The sequence below is a fragment of the Phragmites australis genome, chromosome 22 (assembly GCF_958298935.1).
Source record: "Phragmites australis chromosome 22, lpPhrAust1.1, whole genome shotgun sequence".
Classification (NCBI taxonomy): domain Eukaryota; kingdom Viridiplantae; phylum Streptophyta; class Magnoliopsida; order Poales; family Poaceae; genus Phragmites; species Phragmites australis.
This window is the reverse complement of record NC_084942.1, coordinates 20,684,226-20,710,936: the sequence shown is the minus strand read 5'-3', so window position 1 is coordinate 20,710,936 and position 26,711 is coordinate 20,684,226. Positions and strand designations below refer to the sequence as shown.

General features: G+C 45.1%; 3 protein-coding genes and 1 non-coding gene across 6 annotated transcripts; all 4 read left to right on the top strand.

The window, feature by feature from the left end:
* The first annotated feature begins 5,019 nt into the window (after positions 1-5,019).
* LOC133905021 (diacylglycerol kinase 1-like) lies at positions 5,020-10,204 on the top strand. Of its 2 annotated transcripts, none has more exons than XM_062346709.1 (8): positions 5,020-5,219; positions 5,649-6,825; positions 7,230-7,596; positions 7,679-7,755; positions 8,678-8,797; positions 9,023-9,187; positions 9,286-9,423; positions 9,512-10,204. In XM_062346709.1, exons 2-8 carry the CDS (start codon positions 5,656-5,658, stop codon positions 9,659-9,661), a joined length of 2,187 nt encoding a protein of 728 aa, XP_062202693.1. In that variant the 5' UTR covers positions 5,020-5,219; positions 5,649-5,655; the 3' UTR covers positions 9,662-10,204. The 2 variants fall into 2 exon arrangements, with proteins under 2 accessions (XP_062202693.1, XP_062202692.1); XM_062346708.1 differs by having other exon boundaries at positions 5,654-6,825; positions 9,512-10,203.
* A 164-nt stretch (positions 10,205-10,368) lies between these two features.
* On the top strand, positions 10,369-10,441 carry TRNAK-CUU (transfer RNA lysine (anticodon CUU)). The gene has a single exon. It is a non-coding gene; the product is annotated as a tRNA-Lys (tRNA).
* Positions 10,442-10,572: 131 nt separating this feature from the next.
* On the top strand, positions 10,573-14,225 carry LOC133904292 (probable inactive purple acid phosphatase 1). 2 transcript variants are annotated; one of them, XM_062345758.1, is made up of 13 exons: positions 10,573-10,794; positions 10,909-11,075; positions 11,202-11,293; positions 11,406-11,472; positions 11,548-11,670; positions 11,794-11,886; positions 12,009-12,138; positions 12,241-12,322; positions 12,435-12,567; positions 12,636-12,841; positions 12,923-13,048; positions 13,127-13,439; positions 13,688-14,225. In XM_062345758.1, exons 2-13 carry the CDS (start codon positions 10,917-10,919, stop codon positions 13,991-13,993), a joined length of 1,830 nt encoding a protein of 609 aa, XP_062201742.1. In that variant the 5' UTR covers positions 10,573-10,794; positions 10,909-10,916; the 3' UTR covers positions 13,994-14,225. The 2 variants fall into 2 exon arrangements, with proteins under 2 accessions (XP_062201742.1, XP_062201741.1); XM_062345757.1 differs by having other exon boundaries at positions 10,573-10,836.
* Positions 14,226-22,450: 8,225 nt separating this feature from the next.
* LOC133904951 (probable inactive purple acid phosphatase 1) lies at positions 22,451-26,127 on the top strand. Its single transcript, XM_062346610.1, has 12 exons — positions 22,451-22,864; positions 22,972-23,063; positions 23,187-23,253; positions 23,374-23,496; positions 23,620-23,712; positions 23,895-24,024; positions 24,185-24,266; positions 24,352-24,484; positions 24,587-24,792; positions 24,879-25,004; positions 25,091-25,400; positions 25,602-26,127. Exons 1-12 carry the CDS (start codon positions 22,517-22,519, stop codon positions 25,905-25,907), a joined length of 2,016 nt encoding a protein of 671 aa, XP_062202594.1. The 5' UTR covers positions 22,451-22,516; the 3' UTR covers positions 25,908-26,127.
* The last annotated feature ends 584 nt before the right edge of the window (positions 26,128-26,711 follow it).

The window sequence follows — 26,711 nt, the reverse complement described above, 5'->3', positions numbered from 1 at the left end:
ATATAAACTCCACTCTCCTTGGCCCGATATACCTTCTTCACAACTTTAGAATGTTGAACATCACTAGATCAATTTATATGCTCCAATTGGTCATGGACAAGACATGATATTCTATCAAATACCGACCTTCATGGAGCTGTCCATCCTGGATGAAAAGGGGGGAATTGCATAGAAGGAGGAGGCATCCACATACTATTATAACCCCAAGTTAGGCAAGGAGGAAAAGGCATGGGAGGGGGAGGCGCCCATGGCCATGGAACCGTTGGACCAAGCGGTGGATAAGGAGTGGTAGCACGGTCTTCCCTTGGTTGATGATGATCACGCGCTCCTTGCTTCAAAGGTTATCTTGGCCATTTGAACCCACTCAGCTGACTCACATGAGCTTGGACGGCCCTGTCTTTCTTATACTTGGACAAAAGTTGCTTGAAAATTGGCTTAAACTTCTTGTCATGCCTCTTTGCTTCATTAATTTTTCACTTACCAAAGTCCAGGCTCTTCGGTTTGATCATCCTTGGCTTAGCATTACCATGCCCCCGGCGGTTGAAGTGTTCACCACAATTTTGATTGATTATTTGCCTTAGAGAGTCTTCTCAAGTAGCACCTTTCTTAGCAAGTTCTTGTTTTCTCCCAAAGGTTTAGGTCTTTCCTCACCAACAATTATTTTTTTTTTATTTAGCTGATTCGACTTGAGTTGGCTGAATTAGAATGCTCTTGTCTTGGAGATCAATTACATTAACCAAGAACGGTTGCTTATCAACTTGATCTCTGAGAATTTCAACTGACATTATAATCGTTAGTTGCATGAGAATAAGAATTATACCATTTATAATAAGTTCATCTCTTTAAATCTTCTAACAACGGAATTACATGACCATGAGATAGCTTAATTTGTTTCTCTTGTAGCAAGTAATCAAAAATCTTATCACACTTCGCTACATCAAAAGTAAATTTAATTTCTTCTTGCCGATTTTTAGGAAGAATTGGCTTAAGACCAAGGCAAACGAATGGTTTAGACTTAGAAGACCAAGCTCATTCGGCTATACACACATCAACATCATCATCATCCGGATTTTCATATTAATATTCGAGCATGTAAATATTAGGGCGATCTATTTTTACTTATCACTCGATTTCTAAAAATTCCTAGACTCTTTAGCCCGACTTTCTTATGCCAGAGCTTTTTGCAAGACTTAACTAACATCCTAAAAATCATAACCTTCTAACTTTTCCTTAAGATGAGACAATAAAACCGAATAATCTAGTTCGGTCAAGTCTTTTTTAGAAAGTGTTAAGTTAATGCATCGGTTTTTTGTCTCTAAACCTTCTAATAAAATCAGCAACGGGTTCATTGTATTTTTGTTTAACCGATGTTAAATGTGAAAACCTCAATTCAGTATCGACACTATAAAAATATTCATGAAATTTTTCTTCTAATTGAGACCACATATGTACAAAATTAGGAGTAAGGGATGTAAACCATGTAAAAGCAGTTCCAAACAATGACAAAGAAAATAATCTAATTTTCAGCACATCATTGAAACTAGTTTCACCTAATTATGCAAGAAATTGACCCACATGTTCTTTAGTTGTTATATTATCCTCCTGGTAAACTTTACAAAATCAGGAACCTTAAAACCACAGGGATATAAGATTGTATCATAATGCTCGGGATATGGCTTTTGGTATGTATGGGCTTTTCTTCTAATCTTCAAATCGAATTGTTCCCTAAGCACAATAGCTACTTGTTCTCATATGATTTCGGTATAATCGGCTACAATCTGATTAGGGTTAGCTATTGGCTCGAGTTGTGGCGTAGATGTATTCGACACATGAGATGTGATAAGAGGTGGTGTGGTGAAGTTTTGTTCAAGTATCGGCCTATAAGAGGTTCCCGACTCTTACGGTGGTATAGGTAGAACACTATATGCTACGGTTTGATAATAAGGTATTTGCATACTGGGATAACTTTTGGCTCTTTGAGTCGAAGTTGAAGCATGGTAGCTAGCATATGGTGTTTGATATGGGTTTTGTGTTACATCAATTTTAATAGCATAAGAAGGAACATGATTAGGTGCAACACTATCTATGTAATTTTGACCATCATGGGGATTATTATGGTAAGCAAAATAAGCACTAGGTAATGTATTAATAACAGTAGAAAGAATTAAAGTATGATAGGCAGCATGTCCTTAACCAACTTTTGAACACTATTAGACATGATTGCACCAATAGATTGATCAATCATAATAGCAACTTCTTGATGAGAGGGAGAGGGTTGAGTACTCACATTGGTTTGTACTTAAGGTTTTGGTCGGCGGGCGGTAGGGAATCTTCTTTCTTGAATACGCCTTGCTGAGTCTTCAAGTAGCACGAGAGCAGTTGTTGCTGACATTGCTCCAGGCCGGCTTCGATCGCCGTATGTGCTTCTTCTGGCAACTCGTCGTAGGATGCCATGATGATGTTTTATTTATCGATTTTTGAAGTAGCCATACCTAAGGTTTTAGAATTTGGCCAAGAGATAGCCGAAAACTTCTCCCCCAGCGGAGTCGTCAAAAGGTATGTGAACACGAAAAGATACCACACAAAACACTGAGCACCTTGTGTGCAATATCCGGCAAGCAACACCCAGATACCCTGGTCGTGTTGTTGTATCGTTAGACTTTCGTCATCACCCATGCTCGGGAGAGACCCCATCAGAGCGCAGATGGCCAATGGCTCGTCCTTTGTGGTCAAGATCAAGAACATGCAACAATATAGAGTGGAAAAGAGAAGGGGTCAATATGTGCTAGGCAAAAGATGAAAGATAATGTAAATTGTGTTTGATCGATTGGTTGATAATTTCAATCGGTATGACCCTCTCATATTTAAAGGGTAGTAAGTCTTAGCCGTATAAAATCAGAACTCCTAATACAAATCGAATAAAACTTACAGATATGATTTAACTATGCTTTCTGATCTCTAATCTTTTTATAACTAATATATTTTTCCTATTCAACGTAAATTCTCGTATATATACCTGAGTATAATTTATTGTAGTTCGGCCTTCTTCGATTCGACTACGTTCTCGATCCAAACATTTGTCCTCGTTGCCTGGTCGCTAGTCGAGGGCACTGTTCATTGGTCGTAGGTACTGTTCATGGTCGGAGGTACTGCGCACTGGTCATAGATTTCGCGCAATGGTCACAGATAATGTTCATTGATCACCTATTAAGCCAATCATTCCTGATTCAGTATAAATACCAGATCTTGTCATCAACACATGCGGTTGTGCTCAACAAATAAGTTGGCGTACCTTGTCACATGTTGGTAAATCTCACTAAATAATCCTCGCTCCTTTAAAGGGTTAGATGGGTGACACTTTTAGCAAACTTTGATGTAAGCACATGTGAATTTTCCAGCTATAGTTCCATTCAATCAAGAAATTCTTAGCTTCAAGTGATTTTGTTTGCAGGACAACGGATGGAAGTCCCCATAAAGTCAATTTTTAAGTGATGCAAAGCTTTTTATACAAGAGAATAGGAATAGAGAACATTAAATAGATCTCAATTTAGAATATGCTCTTTTGTGTTATTTAATATATGCTCTTTTTTGTTATGGGGAATACACTCTATCTGCAGCTTACTGATTATTGATGAAATGAAGATATGTGTGTTTTTATTTTATTAGTATATGTTCTCATACAGTAGCTTGAAGTAGCAGAGGACTCAATTTGATTCTGGACCGTTGTCTTATTGATGGATGGTTGGATTTCGAAGGTTATAAAATTTTCTATAAGTATTCGGACTATATTTGATCCTTAGACCCTGTTTGATATAGCTGATGCTTTTGGTTTTTAGGCTAAAAAGTTAGCTTCTGACTAATGGCTTTTTGCTATTGATTTTTTAATAAATTTTTAGTTTCTCACGATGTAAATAACAGAAAAGCTTCTCTCAACTAATTTCTCAGCTTTTACTCCATTTCTTTAGAAGTTAGCTTTTTAACTCAACATAAACATGTTTGATTAGGTTCTAGTTTTAAAAAATAGAAGCCAGAACAAATCCATCCAAACAAGACCTTATTCATCCAAACAAATATTTATAGTAACTATCCCATCTCTTACTACGCGTATTCAAACCTTACCATTCGTCATGTTATGTAGGACATACGATCCGATGATTACAAGACAATTCACATATGAGGATCGACCATATAGAAGTTGTTTTCGAGATAATTCTTTAAATATCACTAAACAATTTTTTTTTCAAGAACTCAGTATAAAAAAGAGTACATATGTTATAGAGGAGTATAGTCATAATAGATTATTCATATTTCACTAGCTAAGTATTTGTATATTATAATGAAAATATAAATATTGAATATGTTAAAATCAAATGTAAACTTGAGTTATGAAGATGCGGATATATCATAAGAGCGTCGTTGAAAGAATACGTCGGGACCGATACCGTGATTTAATTTCAAATGAGATAAAAAAGAAAAATGATATTATCCACTAATTTCACTCCTCATTTCTTTATTTATTTATATTAATAAAACAGATTATATATCTGTAACTGATAACGAGACGGAGAGACTGAACGATAAGTGTGATGATAAAAATAAATAAATTATTTAAATTTTAAATTTTTTTATTAAATAAGAGAGAAATATAGAGAAGAAGTAACATAAAAATCAACTTGTGTTTTATACGCGAGACGAATCCGAGTGCCCATTTAAGCCTGCCGGCTCGTGAAGTCTCTTTTTTACGCGCCAAGCACGCCATCAACGACAGCGACGGCAGCTTTAAGTTACATCGAGAAGCGTCTCGGCCTCGGCGCTCCGTGCCACTGCAGGTGGGCCCCGCATGCAGCCCGAATCAAGTCCACAGATTAATTACTCCACTCCCTACTGATCACGCGCAACTCCGTCCGTCAGATCCATCTGCAACGGCCACGATCGCTCCTCGGTGACGTGGCCCGAGACATCAGAAGCCACACATCCGGCGTAATTACCTCGCTAATCCCCACTATTTTATCATTAATTCTTAATTAATATTATTACAGCCTCTGCAACTTTTGCCGTTCTTGCAGCATCGAATCGAAGAGCGGAGGGGGAAGAGCAGCAGCAGCGAGCGCGTTCGTGGGATCGCCGAGGCGCGCACAATGTGAGGGCGAATCGGTGAAGCCCCCGCGGTTTCGATCCCCGGTTCCCGACCCGCATCCTCTCCCCCGGTACCTGATCTCGTAAGATCTCTTTCTCCGGCCTTTTTCCTGCAGAAATTGGAAATTTTTGGTGTGCTGTTTGGATGTTCAGTGCGGCGAGGAGGCTAGGGATTAGGGTTCCGGAGAGGGTCCAGAACTTTCAGGTTAATTCGAGGGTGGGTGGCTGTGTGCGGGGGGGGGGGGGGGTCTTGGTTTGATCAATTGGTTCTTGCATGGATGAATTCCGCATGTACAGTATCGGGGAAGGATTTTGGAGTCTGTTACGAGTAGTTTGGTTATGAAGCCGCCGAATGGGAGCTTGCAGGTTCAGAACTCACAACCCTCTGAAATAAAATGTTGACAACATCGTAGAAGCCCCCCCCCCCCTCCCCGGGCAAAAAAAAGACAATATTGTAGAAGCCTCAGTTCCCATCCCAGTTAATTTCTTTGATTAATTGTACATTGTTCCAGTGCAGATATGCACAAGATGCTGCATCCTAGCTGGAGGGACGTTTCGACGTACATGTCGCTGATGTCAGAATATTGGTCTGTCCTAATTGCGACGGTCATCTTTGCATCTGTCGGCGCAGTGACAATTTACTACACGGTCAACCAGTTGAACAAGAACATCAGCTTGAGCTTGATAAAGGCTATCAAGGCCAGGGCAAAGAGGTACAAGAAATGGAAAGACAAGGTCCCCACTGCCTCCCACATTTGGAGGAAAGAAGTTATCCCTCGCAGTAAAGGTCTGAAATGCTGTGTGTGCTTGAAGTCGGTTTCGCCTCCTCAGTACTCAAGGGGAACCATTCATCAGTGTGATATCTGCGGTGCCACCGCGCATCCTAGTTGCTCAGGAAATGCACACAAGGATTGCAAATGTGTTTCTATGGTTGGTTTGGACCATGTCCTTCACCAGTGGGCTGTACAGTGGATTGATACGGCGGATCACTCTGAAGAAGACTCTTTCTGTTGCTACTGTGATGAATCTTGCAATGGAGCTTTCCTCGCAGGGTCTCCAATTTGGTACTGCATGTGGTGTCAACGACTGGTGCATGTTGATTGCCACAGCAACTTAGCCATGGAAACTGGAGATATGTGTGACTTGGGACCATTGAAACGACTGATATTATCACCTCTTTGTGTCAAGGAGCTTCATTGGACAGGTGCAGCAGGGATTTTGAGTTCTATCACACATGGGGCTAATGAATTGGCCTCCACTGTCAGAGAGAGGATTAGGAGTAGTAGTAAAAAGTACAAAAAGGGTACCACTTCTGCTGATTCATATAGCTCTGGGGCTGTTGAGCCACCATCTGATGTTGAAGGAGATTCACAAGAAGCAAATAGCGTAGCAAAGAGGAGGGATGATCATGTTAGTAGCAGGGATGATCGGGTCAATGGTAAAATGAATGAGATACACCAAAGTTCTGAATCAGAGAAAGAAAAACAACTTGTATCAGATAACATAACCGCAACTAGTAGGTCAAATGGACAACATGAGAATTCCCATGTACAGAATAGTCAGAAATATGAAATTGTCAATGTGCCTTCTGATTCTAGGCCGCTCCTAGTTTTCATTAACAAGCGAAGTGGTGCCCAGAGTGGCGATTCACTGAGACAACGTCTGCAGATCCTTCTTAATCCTGTACAGGTTGGTGTAGAAAGCACTAGTTACTTTAAGCTCTTTAATCAGCTTTGGATCATATGAATCTTTTTTTAGTTTGCTCTGATTTATGACACTTACCTATACAATCCATATTTTTGTTGTTGACCACAAATCCACGAATCCAGTACGTTCTTGCATGAATTTATATATATCCTTAGGGCTGAAAGCTTGTGTCCACAGCATTAATAAATCTTTTTAAACTTTATTTGTTTAAAACTTCATGCTGTGTATCACATTTTGTACTTCGATAAAGTTTGCAGGTTGCTTACTTAAATTCAGTCAATGCTCCTCCTTCCAATTTTGAGCCATTCATCTTATGGATTCCGGTAGTTATTGAAAAATACCGCTCGAGGCCACTTTCGTTTATGGTACTAACTTGTTTCCATTAGGTTTTTGAGTTGAGCAAGCAGCAAGGTCCAGAAGTTGGTTTAGCTTTGTTTCGGAAGGTAACCCACTTCAGAGTTCTTGTATGTGGTGGAGATGGCACTGTTGGTTGGGTTCTGGATGCAATTGAGAAACAGAAGTTTGAAGCTCCACCTCCTGTAGCCATACTTCCAGCTGGTACTGGTAATGATCTTGCGAGGGTTTTGTGTTGGGGTGGTGGCCTTGGTGTTGTTGAGAAACGGGGAGGTCTATTCTCAGTATTGGAAGATGTTGAGCACGCAGCAGTCACTGTTCTTGACAGATGGAAGATCACAATAAAGGACAATCAAGGGAAGCTTATGGCACCTCCAAAATTTATGAACAACTACATCGGTATGTCCATGCAACTTCTTAGCTTGGATTCTGCAGTAGATTCTTGCCTAGTCAGATAATGGTAATGCTGATGCTTTTTCAGGGGTTGGCTGTGATGCAAAGGTTGCCTTAGATATCCACAACCTGAGGGAAGAAAACCCTGAACGGTTTTATAGCCAGGTAACCCCTGCTTGTTTGCGCCCTGACTCCCTGTTATTTGCACAATTGCATATGTGATAAGGCATATTTCCTTTATTGTTGCAACTTGTTTGTGGACTTGTGTGGTTGTACTTTCTAAGGATACAATGCTGTGGCATGATTTGTGCTTGTGATACATTATATTTTCCTAAGTTGCTAAATGCTAGACATATGGAATGAGTAAAACAGAATGTTTTTCAGCTTCCCTTGGACTGAAATCATGTTATGAAAAGTTAGGTAATGTTCCAAATAACATACGGCAATATTTAAAAACTTCGGAATGTTGAAATTCTGTGCATATTGTGTGTTGTATTTCTGTATAAAGCACAAGAGATATTATGGCATCAAATGAATAGGTATATGTTTTTAAACTTGGTTGTTGGTTCCTGGAAGGAAATAAATTCCCTTTAACATGGCATTGATGATTCAATTGTGGCTACACAGTCATTCGGACATATTTGGGGAGTTGGACATGCAGCATCCGCAAAACCTGGATTCCTGGAAGATTTGTGGATTGTTGTATGTGCCAACTACTGTGCGACAATTTATTATTCACACGACAATTTTTCTTATACACTGCTTTGGTACTCCGAAAATGGGTTTTACTCAAGTCTTGATTGTCTATTTTCTATGCTCACTTCCTCTATATTTGCCTTATGTTTCCATGCATTCGATGCATAATAAGTTTTCTCTTTGTTCAGCATCATTCTGTGTATATAGGTAGAAAGATTTTTTTAACACTGATTGGATACAATTTATATTTGTAGTTTATGAATAAGGTTCTATATACAAAAGGGTTTCCATGCATTCCATGCGTAATAAGTTTTCTCTTTGTTCTGCATCATTCTGTGTATATAGTTACAAATATTTTTTTACACTGATTGGATACAATTTATCTTTGTAGTTTATGAATAAGGTGCTATATGCAAAAGAGGGAGCAAAGAACATCATGGATAACACGTTTGATTATTTTCCTTGGGATGTCAAGCTCGAGATAGATGGATCCAAAATTGATATTCCTCAGGTAAGTGCATCACGTTGTGACTTTTCTTCTCTGCTCCTTTTCCTTTTCACTCTAACAACCACAAGTATGCACAATATAAATGAATTTTCTAGTTAAGATAGTCACTGCAGTTTGATGGTTCGCTTATTGAAGATACTTTGCAGGATTAGCATTATCTTTTGATGTTTTAGAGGAGCATCTCCTGGTCAGATTATGTAATCTTATTTTTTATTCCTTCAATTGCAGGACTCTGAAGGTATCCTTGTTGCTAATATCCGGAGCTACATGGGAGGGGTTGACCTGTGGAAGAATGAGGATGATGTCTCTGACGCTTACCTCCCTCAATCCATGCATGACAAAAAGCTGGAAGTAGTTAGCTTCACAGGAATGTTGCATCTCGGAAGGCTGCAGGTATGGAAGAAGAGTTCTTCCTCATTCTAGACTCTATGGTGTTGGTTGTTTGCTAGAGAGTATGGACCACCAATGGATACTTTATAATCTTGCTCTAGGTAGGGCTTTCTCGTGCACAAAGATTAGCTCAAGGTCATCATATAAAGATTGGAATCAGTACCACAATGCCAATTCAAGTGGATGGAGAACCATGGTCTCAGGAGCCATGCACCATAGAAGTTTCTCATCATAGCCAGGTTCCCACCCCCCCCCCCCCCTTCCCCCTTTACACATTTGCCCGTGTTTGCTTCTTCCCTGACTTAGGGCAATGTCTCTCTTCTGCAGGCCTTCATGCTGAAGAGAGTTTCTGAAGAACCTCTCGGTCACGCTGCTTCCATAATGGCCGACATTCTGGAAAATGCTGAGAACAGCGGTGTCATCTCAGCCTCGCAGAAGAGGACGCTGCTCCAGGAGATAGCATCTAGGCTTTTGTAGGACAGGTCTAACGCGCACGCTCGTAGCTCTGTAGCTCACCCTGATAGCGTTTCTCTTGTTTTCTGCTGCCAGTGGCTTCCTTCCGGGTTAGTACCAAACTACTATGCCAGGTCATTTGTACATACAGTCCTGGTATTTTACGCCCCAATTCGGTTTGCGCTTGTGTATAATTTTGTGTAAATTTTTACGGGGCTATGGCTCCGTTAGGTCATCTCCAACGGAGTCCCTAAATCTGCAAATTCTAGTGCTACAGTACTTTACGGTCTACTCTAGCACTGGTAATTCATCTCCACCCGATCCTCTATTCAGTGATACAGTATTGCTACAGTGTTAGGAATAGGGGATACTGTATTAGTATTTTGAGGATGAAAACTTGAGGTAGCTATTGGAGATAGTCTTATGAGCATAGTTTGCTTGGGGCACTACCAGAGCGTGTCTTGAGGCTGGGAAATCTGATATTGGTTGTCTGGCTTGTTAAAATAGCACTGCTGCATTGTTGATGATCTCTGTGTTACAAATTTCACAATCTTTCCTGAAGGCGTTTGGTGCTCTTTGGCTCCTGTTAATCAGCTGTCAGTGTTAAAGTCATACATGCCGGTCACGTTAGTTAGTAACGCTATAAGCGGAGATGCGCGAGTGACGTGTGCGGTGAATTTTGATACGACTTATATTATTTAATTATAATATCTCTTTGACCAACAAGCAAAGCCCGTCTAGCTCAGTTGGTAGAGCGCAAGGCTCTTAACCTTGTGGTCGTGGGTTCGAGCCCCACGGTGGGCGATATTAGTTTTTACTCCTGATTGTTTTTTAAAGGAATTCATTTCATATTTTTTTTTCCTCATCCCCCCCCCCCCCCCCCCCCCCGCGGCTGCTGTTAAACTAGACACCACTTGTCCGAAACCATTCTCTTTAGTTTCTTGGTTTCCTTTCCCAGACAACAGATTTGAAAGCATGCGCAACGATCAGTACTTATCCAAGCTTCAAGTTTCCAACTGTGGCCACTTGTAAATGCCGGCCTGTGTTGGCGGCTGCCTTGGACTGCCCCTTTGAGCTGATCACCCCTCTCCATTTCTTTACTCCCTCAGCACCGAAACTATTCCTCGAAGTAATCAGTCAGTCAAATGCCTCACTAGGTACTAGGCCAGCTCTTCCCGTCAGAAATCCGAGTCAGCTTGGTATGAGCAGCTCGGAGATCATCTTGTCTCTTTTTTCCCCTTTCGTTCTGCTGATTTTGTCGGGTTTTGCAGGCGAAACAATGAGGCTCCTGATGGCGCTATGGGTGGCGGTGCTTGGCTGTGCTGATGTGGTGCACGGCGGCGAGCAGCCGCTGTCGAGGATCGCCATCAGGAGGGCGACGGTCGCCGTCGTTGGCTCGGCCAGCGTGAAGGCTCACCCCACGGTTCTTGGCCTCAAGGTCTCGCTCCTGCCTGTTCAAGTTCTTCAGTGATAGTGTCACTTAGCTCTTGTTCACTCCCATTTCCTGAAAATGTGTTATCAATCGTGTCTCGGATCGGTACGTGATCGTTTGGTGATGTTTCAGGGTGAAAGTAGTGATTGGGTGGTCGTTGAATCCTCGCATCCGAATCCTTCGGACGACGATTGGATCGGCGTCTTCTCTCCTTCAAGTTTCAGGTAAGCTGCAAAGGATGAAATGTGCTGCCCTAGTGCACTTTACCTCCCTTTTCTTATGGGCTTCAGAGATTAAGCAGCCAGATGATGCAATTTCATCTCTTCTTATGTTCAGCTCTGAAATCTGCCAGCCTGAAAATTACGGGGATCTCCCGCCTTTGCTGTGCACTGCACCGATAAAGGTTGGTATTGCTCTTCCATCTCACATTACATGACATGGATAAGAGACTGAATTTTGGTGAATGAGTTACCTGCAGTTCCAGTTTGCAAACTTCAAGAACGATGCCTACAATAAGAGTGGCAAATGCTCCTTGAGGCTGCAGCTGATCAACCAGAGAGCGGATTTCGCATTTGCGCTCTTTTCTGGAGGCCTCTCGGCTGTAAGGCTTCAGCATATCTTGTCAACTTTTGTGTTATGAACTGCCACAGAATAGTTTGGACTTCGGAGCATGTTTAACTATGAGTTTTTCCTTTTTCTGATAATTTGTTTTACACTGTAACAGCCAAAGCTGATTGCTGTCTCAAACAAAGTGTCATTTGAAAATCCAAAGGCGCCCGTCTACCCTCGGTTGGCACAAGGGAAATCGTGGAACGAAGTGAGTTTAAACTTCTCGCCTGTTTTGCCAATGCAATGCATGAGAGATGATTGCTTGACAGCCTATGCATTTTCATACATATTTCTCTCTCTGCTTTAGTGACTAGGCTTATATCATGCTAGATGACTGTCACTTGGACAAGTGGATACAGCATCAAGAAAGCAGTACCATTTGTGGAATGGGGCCCTAAAGGCGGAGATCGAACACTTTCTCCTGCTGGAACATTGACATTTAGAAGAAATAGCATGTGTGGTAGGTTCATCAATTGTCATTTCCCTTTGCAAATTATTTCTTGTACGAAGTAATATTGAACATAGCATGTTTACATTTTCCTCGCATAACTACTTACTGCAGGTTCACCAGCACGGACAGTCGGATGGCGTGATCCTGGTTATATTCATACAAGTTTCTTGAAGGAATTGTGGCCTGATGCTTTGTACGCATTTAAATTGATTATTTAGATCAGGATTTCTTGTTTTTTCCTTCTTGGATATTAAATACTAGTTCACAAAGAAGGCAACCTTTGTTTCTGCTTGGCCATGTTGCAGATACACTTACAGGCTTGGTCATAGGCTATCAGATGGTACTCACATTTGGAGCAAGTTTTACAGTTTCCGCGCATCACCATATCCCGGGCAAGATTCTTTGCAGCGCGTTGTGATCTTTGGAGACATGGGAAAGGTGTGATATTGACTTGCAGATTTTTCTTTCAGTTTGGTTCAGTCTTTAACTTACATTTACTAGTTTAGGCACAAATAGATGGTTCAGATGAGTATGGTAACTACGAGCAAGCCTCTCTGAGTACCACTAAACAGATCATCAAGGACTTGGAGAACATTGACATGGTCATCCACATTGGAGATATTTCTTACGCGAATGGATACTTGTCACAGTGGGATCAGTTTACAGCGCAGATAGAACCCATTTCTTCAACTGTGCCATACATGATTGGCAGGTCAGTTCAGAAACCTTCAAGAACTAACTAGGACACATGAGCTGATGATTGGAAATGTCTGATCCTTTTTCTGAACTTCAGTGGTAATCACGAGAGAGATTGGCCTGGCACCGGATCGTTCTATGGGTACAACGATTCTGGTGGCGAGTGTGGCGTTCCTGCCCAGACTATGTTCTATGTACCTGCCGAGAACCGGGCAAAATTCTGGTAACTACCGCAGAACTCGAAACCATCATCGGCTATACCCTGATATCTATATATTGCTGATAACAATTGTACCACCAGGTACTCGACAGACTATGGCATGTTCAGATTCTGCATAGCTCACACTGAGGAGGACTGGAGGCCAGGAACTGAGCAGTACAGGTTCATTGAACATTGCCTGTCGTCGGTCGACAGAGAGAAGCAGCCATGGCTAATCTTCCTCGCACACCGGGTTCTCGGGTACTCATCAGCCAGCTGGTATGAGATCATGATGGGCTCGTACGGCGAGCCGATGGGTCGAGAAGGCCTCCAAGAACTTTGGCAGAAGTACAAGGTTGATCTTGCTGTTTTTGGTCACATTCACAGCTACGAGCGCACCTGCCCCATCTATCAGGCAAGCCTAAAACTTTAACTGAATCACATAATTAACTATGTTTTCCTTGGGAGGAAACGATCGATGAACTGTGCTAGGAAGGCAAGTGCACATTCTACGACAACTTTTCTGTTGCAATGTTGCATAACATGAAAACTACTACTTTGCAGGATTTGCTACAGTGAAAAAAAATACTCAGTAGTAATCTCCTTCAATTTTCAGTCAGGCTTGTGAGCCTGTGACAAAATTTTGAGCCTCTGTGGTTGCAGAACCGGTGTGTTCAGGATGGATCAAACCATTACAGCGGGCGATTCAATGCGACGACCCATGTCGTCGTCGGTGGTGGTGGCGCGAGCCTATCTCCGTTCAGAACCACTGTGCCATACTGGAGCTTCTTCAGAGACTTCGACTTCGGGTTCGCCAAGCTCACGGCCTTCAACCATTCATCTCTGCTGTTTGAGTACAAGAAGAGCCGCGACGGCAATGTGTATGATCATTTCACAATCTCGCGCGATTACCAAGACATCCTGGCCTGCTCCATCGACAATTGCCCCAGGACCACCATTGCTGTTTGAGCAAACTCTAGAGTCATATATGTGCTGATAAAGCAAGCCTCCATTTTGGTCATCCATGTGAAGCCTGTGACTTGAGGTCGGATGCTCAATGACTGCACTATTTGACACTTTCGCCTAGTACGTGACATTGTTTTCTGCTGCCCTTCAGAATCTAGCTAGGCATGAGAATGTTTATAAGTTGTCTATGAGTTTGTTGTTACAGCTTTTTAAAAAAATATATGTTTTCAACTAATTGCTATGTATATATAACACTAAAAATAAATTAGTGTTTTTGGATAGCCATCACAATTCTAGACAAAAAGCCTTAGTAATCCATAGAGCAGTGAGATGAGAATGGTGTCACTCGGTAAAGCACCTAAAGTTACGAACTCAGACATGCCCTGCGCCACTAATACTTTGAGATGTCTTCACACAAAGCTATCATTCAAATGTTACCGGCGCATCAGCCCAAAATGTCATTGGCTATTCCAATGATCGTGCTACTCGAATTATAAGATGACCTATTTAGTATACGCATGTACTTTTTATACTGAACAGCAGTATCTCCAAATCACTGTGCCACCGCTCCCTAAAGTATTGTACCGCTAGATGCCATCCGCATGCAGCCCAAACAGAGACGGTATCTACATCTACAGTGATACAGACGGCAAGCGGACGGCAAATTTGTGGCCGGACAGTGGAGGCCGCAACCTGTTCACGGAGAGTGATATGTGGGTCCGGGGAGAGGAGAAGAGTAATGGAAGGTAGAAAATATGGTATCTGTTAGAGATGAAAAAAATAAAGAATGTTGTAATAGTGTTAGGGAATACTGTAATAGTATTATAGGGGATGAATTTTTAGAGTATCTGCTAAAGATGGTTGTCGGTGATATGGGCACCGAGGGTTCCCGAGTCCTGAGGCCAGGACAGCGTAGTGCCACATGCCCCCCCCTCGGGGACCACCTCCCCGAGGGCCTAAGGAGAGCCAAATCCGGGAGGGGTGCTCGGGGCTAAGAACAGTTGGTTCCCGAGTATCCAGAGTTCCCCGAGGATCCGAGAAAATTCAGGTCCGGGAGGGGGTGCTCGGGGCCAAGAATAGTTGGCCTCCGAGTACTCTGAGGACCCGAGAAGAGTCAGATCCGGGAGCGGGCGCTCGGGGCCAAGAACTGTTGGCCCCCGAGTACCCAGAGTTCCCCGAGGACCCGAGAAGGGCTAGGTCCGGGAGAGGGTGCTCGGGGCCAAGAACAGTTGGTCCCTGAGCACCCAGAGTTCCCCGAGGGCCCGAGAAGCCCCATGCCGATGAACCCCGCAAGGACTCCACGATGAGGTGTCGGTCGGTGGGAGGCCCGATGCTGCATTTAAGGGGGAGCATGGACGGTCACATCCAACCACTCTCCCCCATGCCTGTCGTACTGACTACGTCAGTCTCTGCCACCGCCTGGCAGGAAGGCGTGGGAACAATTAATGCGGCGAATCCCATTGCATGTCCCTTCGCGGGGCCCATGGAGACAGATGGCTTGAAGATATCTTCAATAGGCTTGAGGCTTATCGCCTGTCACCCCGTTGTATCAGACCGTGTCAGACCTACTCTGACTAGACAGGCATGAGAGAGTACTCAGAGGCTGGCCGGTGGGCGCCCCCCTGCGCCTGCTAAAGCTAGGACGTGAAGACCGATGAGACCGTCCAAGGGATGCATTTTCAACCCTCTGTAACATCAACTGTAGACCCATGATGGTTGTTTTTTATTTATTGTTTACGGGAACTTGTGCCCTCGTTCTGGGCACAACCTGGAGGGCCTCCCCCCTGGTAGATTAAAGGGGGGAGCACTTCGTAAAAGGGGGGGGAGCACTTGATAGAGGGCAAGACCGGACCTAGAAGGGAAAAACACAGCCGATAGAACAACAGCTCCTTGTAACACAGAGAAAGATGAGAGTGCTAAAGATACAGAGAAAGGCATTCCAAGAGCATTAATAACACATTAGATACACAGGAGTAGGGTATTACGTCTCTGTGCGGTCTAAACCTGTCTAAATCCTTAGTGCATTTACTCCTACTAGCCGATGATCATTCGTCCCGCCTAAGTCCCATACACACGCATTAACCCCACGTACGAGGTAAATTCAGAACCAGCCCCCCGGCCGAATCTTAAAGGGGGTCCCTCAAGATCCCCGCTTGCGGTGTTCATCCACCGACAGGTAGGGGGGTTGCATCCCTGAATCTACCTCGTCTTTTGCAGAACCACGTAAGTTATCACTTGCTATTTATTTTTGTCACTTCTGTATGAATTATTAATATACGTCCATGTTGCTTTTATTCTGAGTTTTCCTTTGGAATCCATATGTTAATCTGCTTGGTGATATGCTCGACTCGTGTGCGAAAAATACACTCTCTCTCATTTTCCCGCTGATAAAAACGAATGCCGGTCGGTATGCGGCACAGGCAGCGATCGCTGACCTAAGTCTGTTGTGGTAGGCTGTAGTGCTCGGCTGCTGTGGCAATACCCCGAGCACTACCGAGCCTCTGAGGTTCTCGGGTAATCCGACCGCTCGAACATGAGTGGTCGGGACCGCCTAGACCCCGGGGGCGGGCTGTCGGTGCTCAGCCTAGTTAGTCCCGGCTCGAACACCACCGAATCATGGGACCTCTTGGTCGTATCTCTGTTTGTACACTTCGCTGGTCCGGGCATTCGAGAGGTCGCGGGTCAAAAACGAGAGCAAGCTATAATGAGTACCGCACCGATAGAGCGCACCAAGCAAAGAATCTCTGCCTATTTAAGCTTACAGAGAAATGCTCGAGAACCAAGCGACCCGTGCACTGGGGCATCAGTACCCAGGGCGCTGCAGAGCCTCTAGGGTCCTCGGGTAATCCTACCACTCGAACATGAGTGGTTGAGACCACCTAGCCCTCGGGAAGTGCTCGGGTGCTAAAAGGACAACCTAGGGCTAAAGCGCTCTGCACAAGGGAATCCATATTCCCGGGCGCCCTGAGCACCGGGGCATCTACCCTTTCCTGGCCTTGGTCGGCCGGAAGACTGACACCGACTCGGTAAGTCACTAAAGTCATGAGAATTTCCGTTTATACATACGTAATAAACTATTATTCCCGAGTTATCCTCGGGACCCTCTTGTGCTAATCTGCTCGATGAAGCGATCTCCTCGCGCGAAAAACCTTGCTCTCATATTCGTTTTTCCGGAACGACAAAGACAAACGGTAGTCGGTGTACCGCACAGGCGGCAATCGCTGACCTAGGTCCTTTATGGTGGGCTGTGGTGCCCAGCCGGCATGGCAGTACCCCGAGCACTATCGAGCCTTTGGGGTTCTCGGGTAATCCTACCGCTCCAATATGAGTGGTCGGGACTACCCAGATCCCGAGGGCAGGCTGTCGATGCTCGGCCTGATCAGTCCTACCCCGGACACCACCGAACCGTAGGGACTCTTGGTTTCATTTCCGCCTGTGCGCGTCTCCGGTCTATTTGTTTGAGAGGTCGCGGGGCGAAAAGAGTTCACGAGTCGTGGCGTGTACTATGCCAGGTGGACTCGCTTCCCGAGCAAAGAAGTTTGTGTCTGTCTATGTTTATTTGACTCAGCAGCAGCGTATCCACGAGCGCTCGGAGGCTGCGCACCCTGATCACAGGATTCTACGCGCGGGCTCGAGGGCTGTGGCAAGGCCTCAGGTGAGGCCGTAGTCGGGGCTCGCCGGATACAGCGACCAGCGTACCTCGTCGATGATGTCCTCCGAGATACCAAGACAAGATACCCTCAAAAAATTCTGCCACTTCGGCAGTCAAGCATCATCGCCGCTACCACCGCCTAGGCCCGGCTCCCGCACAAAAAATTCCGCCACTTCGGTGGCGACGTCGCGGACGGCTGCCCGGGCGACGACTTCCTCTGCTTCCACGGAGCCCCGCGCCTGCTGGAAGACGTCCTGCATCATCGCCTTCCTCGAAACGGCGCGCGCCCTTTTCGGCTCTTCCTTGGGTTACACCAAAGTGCTTGGGTCTAAAAACTGCAAGGCCCGCAAAGATTTCGGCACAGAGCGACAGAAAGCCACGTGGCACCAATGCTGTGATCGGCCTCAAAGAAATAGGGCCCCATCCGCAGTCTTTGGGCCATCGCCTGCCGATGGGTCGGGGGGCTGCTGTCGGTGATATGGGCACCGGGGGTTCCCGAGTCCCGAGGCCAGGACAGCGCAGTGCCACATGGCGCCCCCCCCCTCAGGGACCACCTCCCCGAGGGCCCAAGGAGAGCCAAATTCGGGAGGAGGTGCTCGAGGCTAAGAACAGTTGGTCCCTGAATACCCAGAGTTCCCCGAGGACCCGAGAAAAGTCAGGTCCGGGAGGGGGTGCTCGGGACCAAGAACAGTTGGCCCCCGAGTACCCAGAGTATCCTGAGGACCTGAGAAGAGCCAGATCCGGGAGCGGGCGCTCAGGGCCAAGAACAGTTGGCCCCCGAGTACCCAGAGTTCCTCGAGGACCTGAGAAGGGCCAGGTCCGGGAGAGGGTGCTCGGAGCCAAGAACAATTGGTCCCCGAGCACCCAGAGTTCCCCGAGGGCCCGAGAAGCCCCATGGCAGTGAACCTCGCAAGTACTTCACGATGAGGTGTCGGTCGATGGGAGGCCCGATGCTGCATTTAAGGGGGAGCATGGACGGTCACATCCAACCACTCTCCCCCATGCCTGTCGTACTGAGTACGTCAGTCCCTGCCACCGCCTGGCAGGAAGGCGTGGGAATAATTAATGCGGCGGGTTCTGTCGCATGTCCCTTCGCAGGGCCCATGGAGAAAGACGGCTTGAAGATATCTTCGATGGGCTTGAGGCTTATCGCCTGTCGCCCTGTTGCATCAGACCGTGTCAGACCTACTCTGACCAGACGGGCATGAGAGAGTACTCAGAGGCTGGCCGGTGGGCGCCCCTTGCACTTGCTAAAGCTAGGACGTGAAGACCAATGGAACCGTCCAAGGGATGCATTTTCAACCCTCTGTAACATCAACTGTAGACCCATAATGGTTGTTTTTCATTTATTGTTTACGGAAACTTGTACCCTCGTTCTGGGCACACCTTGGAGGGCCTTCCCCTGGTAGATAAAAGGGGTGGGCACTTCGTAAAAAGGGGGGGGGGACTTGATAGAGGGCAAGACCGGACCTAGAAGGGAAAAACACAGCCGATAGAATAGCAGCTCCTTGTAACACAGAGAAAGACGAGAGTGCTAAAGATACAGAGAAAGACATTCCAAGAGCATTAATAACACACTAGATACACAGGAGTAGGGTATTACATTTCCGTGCGGCCTGAATCTATCTAAATCCTTGTTGTATTTACTCGTACTAGCTGACGATCATTCGTCCCGCCTAAGTCCCATACACACGCATTAACCCCCACGTACGAGGTAGATCCAGGACTAGTCCCCCGGCAGAATCTCAAAGGGGGTCCATCAGGATCCCCGCTTGCGGTGTTCATCCACCGACAATGGTATAAGACAACATATCTAGCTAAGCATCGGAATGGGAATATAAACTTCCACGTAACAGTGTTACTTGGACACTGACATAAATGTTAGAATCCGACTAGAAGTTGGGTGTCCAATTTGACAAAAAAATTTGAACACATAAAATACAGTTCAGAATCCGATACGGGTATCAAAATCCGACATAAATTTGAGCGTTAGATTCAGCAAAAAAAAAAAAGTATCCAAGTAACACTCGCTAATGATAATGCTATCCAATATATGGTACAATCCCATATTTTTCTGTAATACGCAGGAGAGCTGCGCAAGAGAGCTGCGTATCGTTAAACTAAACGGCGAAGAAATGAAGCAAAGTTCAGTATACACCGCGACCGAGCGGAGAAGGAAGGAGAAAACGGGCGGCAGCTCAGTTTGTTTCATACGGCACAGAACTGTTCTGCCGTAATTAATGAGCTGCGACTAATTTTTCCCTTGAACAAAACAGTGAAGAGTCTACATTGGATCACACGGACACTGACTGACAGAGTCAACGGCCATCTCTACGAGTTCTAGTAGGTGTTTGTTATTATAAGAAAAAAAATAAGCAAAATGGTTTGGCGTTCTTTAAACTTGTCACAGAGTGTCCATGAACTTTAAAACTACATATTAGGATCATTAAACTTGTTAAATGTGTCATTCAAATCTAAAATACCCCTTTAGTTGCCAATATGGAATGCCGACTTGGACCGGAAATGTATTTTACTCGAGGAAAAAAGATGTTTGGAAGACCGGAGCAGTGAGACAAAAGTGGAGTCATCTATTGTAGTACTTGAAGTCTAACAATGAGACAAGTATGAAATTTTTTTAGCCCCGCAAATTTATGTAGGGATAGTGACGGAAATGTTTCCTTTAGTCTCGCTCCTTACTATATCCCTGATATATACCTATTTTACATGTTTTAATATATATACATATATACATATATATATATATATATAATCATTGTGTAGACAACCCATTCCTGATATATTTTTTGTCTAATCTGTAATAGCTAACTCATCTAAGTGTTATTTTTCTCCTATGTAGCAATAAATTATTTATTTTATATTATGAAGATCTGATAAATATATAGAAATAACTTACTATAATTTAATTTTATGTCTCTGTCGAGACTCTAATCCCCGCAAAATCACGTGTAGAGACGGACGAGGCTGGGAGAAAACTTCTCCCCAACAACTACACGGGGATGGGTTGGGAGAGCATCCGCCGATGGGCATCACCCCGTTGCCATCTCTAAAATTCATATCCCAGCATGCACGTGCAGCATCTCTCTTGGAGTTTTATCCTCACATAATACGAGGGTCAATCCGGAAAAATGCCACACATTGATCCAAGATATTACGCACTGAAACTCAATGTAACTTGGTAAAAATATCATCGAACCATCTTAATCGAGCTTGTAGTTTTTACATCGACTAGATATAATCCTATGATCGTGCCTAACAACTCGTGATGCTACAAACTATTTATGAGAGTATCTCTAGGAGACACTTTACCATGTTCCTTATAGGTAAATTTATAGATTTTAACTAAAAACACTCTCCAACAGCTCCCCAAATATAATCCATATTTTTACTAATTCTCTAAACACACCCCATCCTACCTAGAAGTGAGGAACCTCTCTCGTACTCCCAATTCTATTGGGCCAACGCTCTCACCGCCCGCGGACTCGATATCCCAGTCCACGACACTCGTGCTCACACTCTTGTCCCACGTCAACACGTTGTACTCCGACTCGATGGCAGGGCTCACCACGTCTGCCCAGCGCATCGGGCCTGCCGCCACCGCCACCCTGATGGTGCCCCCCGTGCGCTGGGGCACCAAGGAGAGACGGAACAAGGACGTGCGACGCGAGGTCGAGCATGACGAGGCGACGGTGGTTTTGTCTTTCCTCATCAGCCCGCCTCGCATCCATATCTTGGAGATTGAGAATCTCTCCCTCTTGTCCATATCTTGGAGATTGAGAATCTCTCCCTCTTGTCCATTGCGATTGATAGCGGCGACTGCTTGGGTGGCGCATCGAAGCCACGGAAGCATTCCCGCTTGGAGTTGCAGTCGTACTCTAACATGGCCATGCGGTGCCCCGACATGTGCGTCGCAGGCCACTTCTTGTCTGGTGGCTTCACGGAGACACGGAGCAGGGAGCTCTCGTCCATGATGTACTCGTAGAATCCCATGGAGTAGCACCACCTCACGCCCTAGCCAGGGTTGGCGCTGTAGCCTTCGATGACGATGGCGTCTCCTCCGATGAGTGCCTGGCTCCTGAACTTGCCGAGCTTGACGGGAACGATCACCTCATACTTCTTCTCCACAGCCTCTGCGGCGTGCTTCCGGTCCTGTGTTGCCTCTTCTTGCTCCATGATGAAGCTAAGGCGAGTAGAGGACATTGTGTAGAGGCGATCAGAATCCGTGCCGAGGTAGAAGAAGAGGTCAGGGACGCCGAGCGAAGGGTGCAAGGCGCGGAGGACCGAGGTCATGGTGGGATGCTAGTGACAGCGCGAGCATGATGGGTATGTAGGTGCCCATGTCACCCATCGCGTCGCCCAGCTCCGGCCAGACTAACTAGACAAATGTCTGGCTCTATTTGCTCGTGAAGAGGAAAGAGAAAAATAACAGGTGAGGTCTATTCGTCGGTGATAAAATAAATGATATATAGGGAATAAGATATTGTAAGTCTATTAGAGACGAAGAAGATTTAATGAGGGAATATTATTAGAAAAGTTCTGTATATAAAGATATATGAAATAAGTTTTAGAGTCTCAGCCAATATGTACGCATGCCAGCTTCGTTTGTTTCATACGGCACACTTGCAGGTACGGCGCATGACTATTATTGCACTCCGACTGATCGATCACACTGAGCACTGGACAGTTCTCACAGATCACACTGGCACTGACTGACAGATCGAGTCAATGGCGACGGCCATCCTTGACGCGCGCGCCCCGCCCCAACCTCCACTCTGCATTCGCGGCGTTCAGTTCCACACGCCACTTTTTCTTCCGGGAATATTCTCTCCTGTGCCCTCCTCAATGATTGGGTATATATGCGTCATCCCTTCCAGTTAATCCTGCAAAAGTTCATCACCGTCATAGGAAAAATTGCTGCTTTTTTTCTTGGAGATTGCTACAATCGGCTACGGATCTCAGGTAGGTGCCCCCATTTTCTTGTTTCAGTCTCGGTTGGGAATTCTTCAGGCTTCTGGAGGAGGAGCAGCAGCATGAGCATGAGGCTGCTGTGGGTGGCCGTGACATGGCTGGCGGTGTGCGCTGGGGCGCGCGCCGGCAGGGGCAGCGGCGAGCAGCCGCTGTCGAGGATCGCGGTGGAGAGAACGGTCCTCGCCGTCGACGGCTCGGCGCACGTCAGGGCGTCACCTTCGGTTCTTGGTCTGACGGTGAGCTCCGATGCGCTCCGCTCCCAGTTATCACCACTGTTGTTTCACAGTTGCAGGTTCATGGGTTACTGATAGTTTGGAGAAACTTGTGGATTGTGGCGCTGCAGGGACAGAACAGTGAATGGGTGGATGTGGAGTTCTTCCATCCGAACCCATCCAATGACGATTGGATTGGTGTGTTCTCTCCTGCGAATTTCAGGTAAAAGCCATGGGTAAATTGGTTGGCTCAAACTCAATCAAATGGGGATTGGGCATTTTCTTGTGCTCACAATGCTGAATTGCAAAGCATACGACTTGATGCTTCTTGTTTGGGCATTGGCAGTGCTGCAATCTGTGAGCCTGAGAATAACAGGCAGTATCCCCCAGTGTTGTGCACAGCACCTATCAAGGTTGGCATGCAGCCTGTTCAGTTTAACCTTAGCTTTGTATACAATTCCATATCGAGCTTCAGACTTTCTGCATGCGTTTAGTTTTCAACCATGATTGAATTTTCCATATCTTCATTGCAGTACCAATTTGCGAACTTCAAAAATGATGGCTATAATAAGACTGGAAAGGGCTACCTGAAGCTTCAGCTGATCAACCAGAGGGAAGATTTCTCGTTTGCACTTTTTTCAGGAGGTCTCTTGACGGTAAGCGAAAACAGATAGCATCTTCTGAACTCCTCTGCTTGATAACATGTCCAGCATAATCCTGAAGATACATTTTTCATATTCCACAAATCTGATTTTTTTTTTTACTCCTGTGTGTAACAGCCCAAGCTGATTGCTATTTCAAACAAGGTGGCCTTTGCAAATCCAAAGGCACCAGTCTACCCACGTTTGGCGCAGGGGAAGTCTTGGAATGAAGTAAGCTTGCCTATCATCCTGCAATTGCAATATTGCAGAAAAAGTTAATGATTGTGCAATGTGTTTTTCAAGAACATTAACTGTACTATTCTGTTCCTCAATTGAGTGTTCAATTGAGGAAGATAACATGTGTTTTTGAAGTTAACTGTATTCATAATTCTGATGAATTAGTACTACTGTAGATGACGGTCACCTGGACAAGCGGATACGATATTACAGAAGCAGTTCCTTTTGTTCAATGGGGTGAGAAAGGAGGACGCCGATCTCTTTCCCCAGCTGGAACATTAACATTTGACAGAAATAGCATGTGTGGTACGTCATCATTTCCCTAATCTCCCTAGAGATAAACACAAGCTAGCTGTAGTTTAGAAACAACAATGTCGATAGAATCTGCTCATTTACTACCACATGCAGCATCCATTTTTCTCTGAATCTCATAGATCACTCTCGTCATTCTGATCTGCAAACGCAGGTGCACCGGCACGGACTGTGGGTTGGCGCCATCCCGGTTACATTCATACTAGTTACCTGAAGGATCTGTGGCCAGACTCACTGTATGTGATCTTCTTGCCTGTTAAAACTGTTCTGCAACTGTAACATCCAACTATTAAGCAATATGGCAACTTTGCAACATTGCAGGTATATTTACAGGCTTGGCCACAGGCTTATGAACGGCACCCACATCTGGAGTAAGTCATACATTTTTAAGGCATCACCTTATCCCGGTGAAGATTCTTTGCAACGAGTTGTCATATTTGGGGACATGGGAAAGGTAGATATGTTCTTCCATCTCCATCCTAGTTTCAGTCAAATAAAATTTGGGCATTTTCATTTTGCAAGAGCACTGAATCTTGTTTCTGGCAATTATTTACAGGCAGAGGCAGATGGTTCCAATGAGTTCAACAACTTCCAGCCAGGCTCACTGAACACTACTTACCAGATCATCAGAGACCTGGAAAACATCGACATGGTGGTCCACATCGGGGACATTTGCTACGCGAATGGCTACTTGTCTCAGTGGGATCAGTTCACTGCACAGATTGAACCGATTGCTTCAACTGTGCCATACATGATTGGCAGGTCAGTTGAGCGCCTCATTTCAGTGCTTCCATATGTTCGTCCCTTGTATTCTTGTCTGATTGTTAGAGGAATGGGAATTTCTGCAGTGGTAATCATGAGAGGGATTGGCCTGGCACTGGTTCTTTCTATGGGAACCTCGACTCCGGTGGAGAATGCGGGGTTCCTGCTCAAACAGTTTTCTACACTCCAGCTGAGAACCGTGCAAAATTCTGGTAACTGTAGTAGCTCAGTAAGGCCATAACAGTTCTTTCAGATATTGTTTCTTAATTTTGCTGACACAACAGTTTTCCTTCTTCAGGTACGCGACAGACTACGGTATGTTCAGGTTCTGCATTGCTCACACAGAAGAAGACTGGAGGCCCGGGACCGAGCAGTACAAGTTTATCGAGCAATGCCTGTCATCTGTCGACAGGCAGAAGCAGCCATGGCTAATCTTCCTTGCACACCGTGTTCTCGGGTACTCATCATGCGCCTACTATGAATCGGAAGGCACATTTGAGGAACCGATGGGGCGTGAAGCGCTACAGGAGCTCTGGCAGAAGTACAAGGTCGATCTCGCCTTTTATGGCCACGTCCACAACTATGAAAGGACATGCCCAGTGTATCAGGTATGTCTTCGATCAGTTTCCATTTGCATCAGATCAAACATTAATTTTGTAGTAGAGAAAGTAAAAATCCTCTCTACACTATGGCATCTGGTAAGTAGTATTGCTGGTAATGCTACAGTGAAACAATACTGTTTGCAGTCTGAAACCTACATTTCCTGCTACAACCTTACACGCCTGACTGGAATCTTTGGTTTTTTGCAGAGTCAATGCGTCGTCAACGCGTCGAACCACTACAGCGGCCCATTCCAGGCGACGACGCACGTGGTCGTCGGTGGCGCAGGAGCCAGCCTTTCAGAATTCACCACTTCAAAGATCCAATGGAGCTACTTCACGGACTTCGACTTCGGGTTCGTCAAGCTCACAGCCTTCAACCATTCATCACTGCTGTTCGAATACAAGAAGAGCAGCGATGGCAAAGTGTATGATCATTTCACCATCTCGCGTGATTACCGAGACATCCTCGCATGCTCTGTCGACAACTGCCCCCGGACTACACTGGCGACCTGAAGTCCCTATAGTTTCAGACAGGGAGTTCAGCTGATGGAGTCCCTTAGAACAAGTCAGTTACTGTACCTACATAGCTTTTTTTTTACTGCAACAATAAATGTGGCCTTTTTTCCTGCCTGCATCGTTTCGTTGTAATGCAGGTGCAATTCTGAGTGCCTTTTGTTATTACCTAAAGCTGAATAGGTTCAGCAAGCGAGATGAAGTGATTCGCAATTTTCAAGCTTCTTCTTCGTCCTCTTCGGGGTTTTTTTTTTTGAAACAAAGGTAGACGCTATGCCAATTCGTACGACAAACGGTGTACACCCTGGCCACTCCAGTTGGGCAGGGAGGTTAAATAGCCTCTAAAATATCCGATTCGCGCTTCATGTTGAACAAAAGCGAGAAAGAAGGAGGAGAATTGAACATGAATTCTCACCTGGACTCAGAATCTACTTTTTTATCTGCAGTTGCAATGCAAAAGAACAAGGAAAGGCCGGACAACCACTACCATCTAATGAGTTCCTTGTAGTCTTTGTCTCTAGGTTTATGGCAAACCCATGGTTGAAATGTTGTTGGCTGTGTGATGCACAGCAAAACATATGTGTGGGCCAAATGAAAACCTGACCCAATCTTGTTTTGTGAGGAGAGGGAAAAGTCTAGGTAGGAAATTAAAAGGACCAAGAAAGTGAAAGCCAAAAAAAAACCATTGGTTGCCATTCCCAAGAGATGCTTCCCTAAGCACAATGCCATGGATCCATCAACATCGTATGTCCCTCTCTTCCCATCAGACATTCCCCACCAAGCATTCTTTAACCCTGTGCATAT